The sequence below is a fragment of the Geospiza fortis genome, unplaced genomic scaffold (genome assembly GCF_000277835.1).
Source record: "Geospiza fortis unplaced genomic scaffold, GeoFor_1.0 scaffold659, whole genome shotgun sequence".
NCBI lineage: Eukaryota > Metazoa > Chordata > Aves > Passeriformes > Thraupidae > Geospiza > Geospiza fortis.
Window position 1 is genome coordinate 795,897 of NW_005054530.1, and position 7,774 is coordinate 803,670.

The window sequence follows — 7,774 nt, forward strand, 5'->3', positions numbered from 1 at the left end:
CGACGAGCAGAGCAGCGGCACGCTCAGCTCGCCCGGGCAGTCCGACATCCTGCTGAGCGCCGCGCAGGGCACCGTGCGCAAGGCCGGGGCCCTGGCCGTCAAAAACTTCCTGGTGCACAAGAAGAACAAGAAGGTGGAGTCGGCCACGCGCAGGAAGTGGAAGCACTACTGGGTGTCGCTGAAAGGTACAGGGATGGCGGGCAGGGGTATGCCCAGTGGGCACTGGGTGTCGCTGAGAGGGCAGGGGTGTGCCCAGGTGGGTGCTCTGGGTTGTCGAGTGACTCCATGAAGGGGTGAGCGATGCATCATGTTGGGCTCACCATTTGTCACCTCAGGTGTCCCCCTGACACAGGTGTGATTAGCACTGACTCCATGATGCAGAAGGCTGAACCATTAATTTATTCTCTATATTATCTTCATACTATACTCTTAAGAAACCCGTAACCCCTTCCAGCCTGTCCAATGCACCTTTGACCTCATTGATCAACCAACCAAAACACCAGCACCCTTTGGTAAACAAATCCCTTAACACATTCCACATTTTCCTAGCAAGAGGTGCAGCAAGTGGGGCTAAGAATCGTTTTAATTCTTTCTCTGAGCTTTCTCACAGCTTCTTGCAGCCTTTCCCAGGGAAAATGCCTGGCCTGCTGTCTGCGGCCAGAGAGCTGCTGCCACTCTGGGTGTCACTGAGAGGTATACAGGGAGAGCAGGCAGGGATGTGTCCAGTGGGGTGGCCAAACCAGGGGCCTGGACTCCTCAGAGAAGCTGCTGTTGATATGCAGTGTGGGGAGGTGGCCCTGCTGCTCTCCAGAGGTTTGACGTGGTGGTTGCTGATGTGCTCAGCGCTGGCATGTGTGCTGGCACCACCCTGGGCACTGAGTGTTCCCTTGGTGTCCATGGCTTGCTGACAGCTGAGTGAATACCTGTGTGCCCCTGCAGGCTGGGGGGCTGTTGGTGGTGACAGTGACTGCTGGTGCTCACAGAGGGGCTCTGCCACGCTCTGCACCCCTCCTGTACCTCTCCTTCCCCAGGAGGTGCCTCATGAGTGTAAATTCTCAGGGTTGCAGCACGTTGGCAGGGTGGGCAGGGAGCTGTGGTTGGTCACCAAGGCTGGCATGTGGCTCTGGCTGTGTCACCCACCCCGTGGTGGGCACCCAGCTGCCCTGCTCCCTCCTCAGCTGCCCGGGCCACAGACCCTCTTCTCTCTGGATTGTTGCAGGAACCCATAAACTCATCTCCATGTGCTTCATCAGCAGGGAAACGGGGAGCCACAGCTATGGGACTGGCCTCCCTCCCCTGTGCTGTGGCCAGGGCCAGCAGAGGCAGAGCTGTGTCTCCTGCTCTAGCTGGGGTCACCCAGAAGGCTCAGTGTGGTCAAACCCTGCCCTCCCCACAGAGAGCTCTTCCTAGAGCACTTTATTTTTATTTTATGTTTATTTTTCATTTGCAGCGCTATTTTAAAGCCAGCAGCAAAGTTTGGAGCGAGCTCTTCCTTGGGGTGGCTGGAGAGCTGGGGAGGGGGGAGAGGAGAAGGGAGGTGAGGGGCAGCCCTGATCTCCTGGGAGGGGCAGGAAGGTCTTGCTGTGAGGAGCTGCAAACAAAGGGCCATCTGGGACAAGAAAGGGGAAGGATAAGCAGGGGAGCGACGTTGTTTTGAAGTGCTTTCGCTCAAGTGGAGTGTTAACTCCTCGGATTGCTGTGCCTTGATACTGGCAGTGTTTAACCGCGCCTTTGAAGTCAACAGCTGCCATTGTTTGGCTGCAAATTGTTTTCTGGGAGCCCCTTTGCAGTGACCAGAGCATCCCTTTCCAGTGACACAGCAGCTATGTGCCAGCCTGTAAGCAGCTGGAGATGGTGGGGGAAGGTGGGAGAGGAGGAGACCCCTTTCTTTTTGGAGTCTCCCAAATTGCACCCTTGCTCTGCACTTTGTTTTCCTTCCCCGGGAGCATTGTAAAGATTATTTTGTAACACCGAGCAGGGTGTTTGCTGGCCCCAGCTAAGTTTTTTTGTCCATCAGTCTTTCAGCAGGCACGGCTCATCCCGGCCCATTTTAATTCCAGTTCCTGTCTGCATGCAGTAGTTAAATGGCTTGGTCTTTGCCTTGGGGGGACTGCAGCTGCAGAGGTGAGGCTGGGCCATGCCCGCGGGTCTGTCTGCTCCCTGGGCTGGCTCACAGCTGGCTGTCACCTCCGGGGACCAGCATCTCACCCCTGTGCGACAGGGTGGCCGTGGACAACCCCAAATTTGGGATTTCTTGTACTGTTTCTCATCTGGGAATGTATTTCACTGCCCATGGCTTTCTGTGTTGGCAATCCTCGGGAGAACAAAGCTCAGGGTGAACAAAGCAGCCCGGGGTCAGGCCTCACTGTGCCCTACTGCTCATGGTGTGCCTGTTTGGCCCTGAAACCAGCAGAATATTTGAAGGTGCTGCTCGTTGTCTCCTGCAGGCTGCACGTTGTTCTTCTACGAGACGGACGGCAGGTCTGGCATTGACCACAACAGCATCCCCAAGCACGCAGTCTGGGTGGAGAACAGCATCGTGCAGGCTGTGCCTGAGCACCCCAAGAAGGACTTTGTCTTCTGCCTCAGCAACTCCCTTGGCGACGCTTTCCTCTTCCAGGTTGGCTTCTGCAAAGTTTTCTTCTGTCTCCCAGCAAGGAGGGTGTCTAGCTCTGGTTGAGATGAGTGGAAAATCCTGGAAAAACCAAACACTGCAGGAGGTTTGGTGTTTTCCTTTGGCAGCACTAGAGGAGGAGCATGATGTGAATGTGATCAGTGTCAAGTCTGCTTTTTTAATAATTGGTTGGACCCTGTTGTGCAGATGGCTGGAGCAAAGAATGAAGAAATGCTCTTGCATCCCTGTAAAAACTGCTTGGGCAGCATGCTTAGAACGCACAGACCAAGCCAGTCACCCCACAGGACACCCAGCTGGGCACTAGAAGTGCTGAGCCACTCCCTGTGTCAAGGGAGAATGCTCGAGGGGCTGACAAGACCAGGAGCAGCTGGAAGTGCAAGGGGATGTCTGGATCTGCAGTGCTCTCCCAGAGGGGCTGCAGAATCCAGCTGCCCCTTGTTCACACACCTTGCTGCTGCCCCAGAGGAGACTGGATGTGCAGGGTTTGGTTCTTCAATCAGGAAACAGAAATGTCCCAATTTCACTGGGTACTTTAAAGAAAAAGATCCCAGGCCTTACATCGGAGACCATAGATCAGCTGATGTGTTTCACTTGAAGAGATTTCTGCCATTTGGTAACCACTGCTTCCCTGAGTGATTTTTAGGTTGTCATCCCCTTTCTTATGTCAGGTTGGCGCTAAGCAGGTGTGGCATTCTGTTGCAGTTGGTAGCACATGCTGAGGTGGGTGCATTTCCTCCACTTGTGATTCAGTTTTCTTCACTGGAGAAATCCCTTTATTTCTCTTTCCAATGACAATGGAGTTTCTTGCCTTCTTAAGCCAGAAGCTACTCTGGGGTAGGATGTGTCCCCACATCATCACTCCCTTGTATTCCAGAGCAAAAAACTGAATTTATACTGTGTTGTAGGTCCTTGCAGCTGTCCTTGCAAAGGGCTGCATTCTCAAACTGGTGCAAAAAGAAAAGCCCTTCTGATTCTTGGAGGGACTGAGTGTCTGACTGAAAAAACCCATCGTTTTTTGTGGACTAACTTCCCTGCCACCTCAGTGGGATTTTTCCTTCTGTAGTACTGCCCTGCCCCTCTCCCCTGGGAAGGGGATGAGTATTTAGGCTTTCCTCCAGGTGAGAGGGGATCACAGAGCCACAGAGTGGCCTGGGTTGGAGGGGACCTTAAAGATCACCTTGTTCCACCCCCTGCCATGGGCAGGGACACCTCCCACTGTCCCAGGCTGCTCCAAGCCCTGTCCAACCTGGCCTTGGACACTTGCAGGGATCCAGGGGCAGCCACAGCTGCTCTGGGCACCCTGTGCCAGGGCCTGCCCACCCTCACAGGGAGGAATTCCTTCCCAATGTCCCTCTGGCAGTGGGAAGCCATTCCCTGTGTCGTGTCCCTCCATATCCTTACAAAGAATCCCCTCTGTGTTTTTCTTGTGGGCTCCCAGACTCACCCCAAAGCTTATTCCCCCAGAGCCCAGTGTCATCATGCCACAGGTAGCTTTTTGAGCAGGGAGGAAGCAAAACTGAGCCTTTTCAAGCAGAACCCAGTCATTTCTATTGCCAGAAGTATTTTGTGTCCCTTCTGCCAGGGAAGCAGGGGGGAGAAGGAGGGGATGCCCTCAGAGGAGTGGCCCTTGGCTGTGTGTGCCAGCACAGAGCTGTGGCAGGGGTTGGCAGGGAGTGGCACAGCCCTGAGGAGGCTCTTTCTGTGCTGTGCAAGGGAAAACAGGGCTGGTGGTGATCCCACACCCCCTGGGCACCTTGTGGGGAGCCTGCCCACTGCAGTGCACCCAGAGACATCCCATCCCCATCCCAGCCACGTGGCTCAGGCAGCTCTGGCTGTGCCCACACAAACCCTGGCACATGGCACACGTGTGTGCCAGCAGCTCACAGCAGCTTCTGACACCACGAGGTGTTTGCAGCTCGCTGGTGTGGTCCTTCCCCTTGGGAAGGGCAGCAATTCTCATCCCTGCTCATCTGCCAGGGGGGTAAAATCCACTCCAGACCCTTTTTCCCTCCCTCTCCCCAGGAAACCAAAAAGAAAAATGAATCTGATGGTATGCAGGTAATACTTTGAAATGTAATAAGATAACAAAGGCTGTTGGGATTTTGCTAGGAATTAACAAAGCTCATTCTAAGTCCAGTGCTGATCTCTTCTGTGCTGGGGATGAGGTTTCAGCACCTGACTGTGGGCAAAGTGTCTCCTGTTGTGGCAAATAATTCCAGCAGACATTCCTCAGCAAGGGGGGCTCCCAGTGTCCTCAGCAGTGCAATGGGAGCCTGCTCTCATGAGTGCTACAGCCTGGGCAGAGCCTGGCCACCTTCAGCCACAGCCCGTGGGCAGTGCCAGCTGAAGGCAGGGGATTTGGTATTTTTGGTATTTTCTGAGTCCCCCCTTGCTGGGAGGAATGATTGAATCTGACTCCATGTTCTTAGAAGGCTAATTTATTATTTTATGTACTTATATTATATTAAAGAATGCTGTACTAAACTATACTGAAGAATAGAGAAAGAATGCAGACAGAAGGCTAAAAGATAATAATGAATCTCGTGACTCTCTCCGGAGTCTGACACAGCCTGATCATGATTGGTCCTTAAGTTAAAACAATTCACATGAAACAATGACCAGTTGGTAAACAATGTCCAAACCACATTCCAAAGCAGCAAAACACAGGGGGAGAAAATCAGATCATTATTGTTTTCATTTTTCTCTGAGGCTTCTCAGCTTCCCAGGAGAGAAATCCTGGGGAAGGGATTTTTCAGAAAACATGATGGTGACAGGAAGGAGGAGCTCAGTCCTTCTGCAGCAGATCCTGCTTCTGCTTGGGGCTTACAGCCTGAGTGAGGGAAGTGGTGTCATTCTGGGACACACCTGTGCCACCAAAGTTTGGGGAGCATCAGTGTGGGGCCCAGCTGGGCCTCTCTGGGGAGCTCTCCTTAGCTTCATCCTTGGCTGTTGGTTGTCACCTCAGCGAGGATGACCTTCCTCATCTTCTCCAGCAAATGGAGAAGTCATGCTGGGCTGTCTATTAATAGATCAGGCATCATCAGAAAGTTTAATTAGAACAAGGTGGTTTGGCACCTTGCTGCTTTTCCAGCCAAACACCAGTGTGATTATTGCCACAGGCTGACACTCACACAAAGTCCTCTGCAGCCCTGAGCTGCCTCGAGAGTTTGTTTCATGACCTGCTGTAAAAAGGAATGGAGTTTAGTAAAAGGCCTTAGATTGACTTTTTATTTTGAAATCTGGAAAGATTCTTCTTTGTGTGTCAGAAGCCTCTAATCAGAATAGTTCTTTTCCAGAAAGAAGTGCTGGTGTCCCATGCTCCAGCCTGGTGTCTCATGGAGTGGTTTGGGCTGGAAGGGACATTAAAGGTTATCCAGTTCCATGCCCTGCCATGGGTTGGAACACCTTCCACTCCTCCAGGTTGCTCCAAAGCCTGTCCAACCTGGCCTTGGGCACTTCCAGCAAGGAGAAATGTCCCCTTTTCCCAAACTGCCACATCCATGCTTGGGAAGGGACAGTGCCAGAGCTGTGAAACGAGGATGGGCCTGCCTTTAATGGTAACAGGCGTGTCTTCAGAGTGCTTTTGGGCCTTCAGAAACAGAAAGCTGTTTGTCTGTGCACCACCATAAAGCTACTCATACTTCTCATGGTCACATTTTCTGCCATTAATTTATTATTATCTGCTGCATGCCAGAAAAGCTCTCCATCCTGGGAAGGGCACAGCAGTGGTGCATTCCCTGCCTTAAGGAGCTGGAGTTTAGATCCATGGTTAAATGCCAGGCTAGAAATTGTGGCCAGGGAGGTGATTGCTGAGGCCTTGCTGGGAAGCACCCCCAGCTGCAAAGCACAGATAGAGGTGTAATTCCAAGAGTTAAAAACGGCCTGCTTAGGGATGATGGGGGTACATAAGTGGATTTAAGGCTTTGAATCTGGAGATCAAAGGCAGAGGAACCTGCTCGGAGCTGCATGTGTTAATCTGGCATCAGTTTGGAGGAGGGTGCTGAGTTCTTTCCCCCTTTCCCCCGGGCAGACGTGCAGCCAGACGGAGCTGGAGAACTGGATCACGGCCATCCACTCGGCCTGCGCCACCGCCGTGGCGCGGCAGCACCACAAGGAGGACACCCTCAAGCTGCTCAAGACTGAGATCAAGAAGCTGGAGCAGAAGATCGACATGGACGAGAAGATGAAGAAGATGGGGGAAATGCAGCTGTCCTCCGTCACAGACTCCAAGAAGAAGAAGACCATACTGGATCAGGTAAACTCAAAAGTTCTCGGGGCTTCTGCTGGTCACAGTGACCCCGAGATGTGTTAGAAAACCTCTTTTCCCAGCCTGGTGGTGGAAGAAGGAGTCATAACTCTTCTGGTCTCATTCTCAAGGTTGTTTATTGCTTCTTATCTATAAAATTCTTTCTCTGGCCTGCTGAGGTCCGTTCAGCGGGTCAGACAGAGGCACACTGGCTGCCCTCAGGGGGGTGTTATCTTTTTATACTAAAAATTACGTGTACATTATTTTCCATAACTTCCCAATACCTATCACCTATGTTAGACAGCGAGCTTCTACTCTAAACCAATCTAAAAGTGCCAACATCACAGCAGAAGATGGAGGCCAAGAAGAAGAAGGAGAAAGGCTGGACATGCCCAGACTCCTCCATCTTGCCCCCTGAACCCCCATTCTAAAAACCCCAAAAATTTATTTTTCACCCCGTGACAAACTAACTATTATTCTACTTAGATTTTCGTGGCTTGCAGATCCTCATGTAAGGTTGGTAATTTTTTCCATGGGTCATAATCAAAGGCACAGGTGTCCTGGGCTCTGTGCCAGGGTCTCTGAGCCCCCTGGCAGGGGTTTGGGCAATCCAGGACAGCCAGAGGGATGGCCTGAATTCCAACAAAAAGTCCCTAGCGAGGGTTTAAGGGCGTTTAGAGGAGGTGGGAGCAGGAGAGCTGTGCTGGCTGCCTTAGCTGCACCATTGCTCCGCTAAGGTCCAGCATGGGCTCTCTGCTGGCCTCCAGGAGATTTGGATAGCAGGAGGCTGCCAGGCCATGGCTGGGGGCTGCCTTGGGGAGCAGCTGTTCACACACCAACAAACTCTGCTGCTGCTGCTGCTGCCTTCTGTGTGCCAGAGGCTGCTGCTCCTG

At 52.5% G+C, this 7,774-nt stretch overlaps 1 protein-coding gene across 1 annotated transcript in view; it reads left to right on the top strand.

The window, feature by feature from the left end:
• LOC115948803 (T-lymphoma invasion and metastasis-inducing protein 1-like) overlaps positions 1–2,614 on the top strand; it is a gene marked incomplete at its 5' end in the record, with an annotated part of 14,386 nt that extends 11,772 nt beyond the window's left edge. The window contains 2 exons of the mRNA XM_031063780.1: positions 154–185; positions 2,448–2,614. Coding sequence (XP_030919640.1) covers positions 154–185; positions 2,448–2,493 — 78 coding nt within the window. The remainder of the gene's footprint in view (positions 1–153; positions 186–2,447) is intronic.
• Between the last annotated feature and the right edge of the window lie 5,160 nt (positions 2,615–7,774).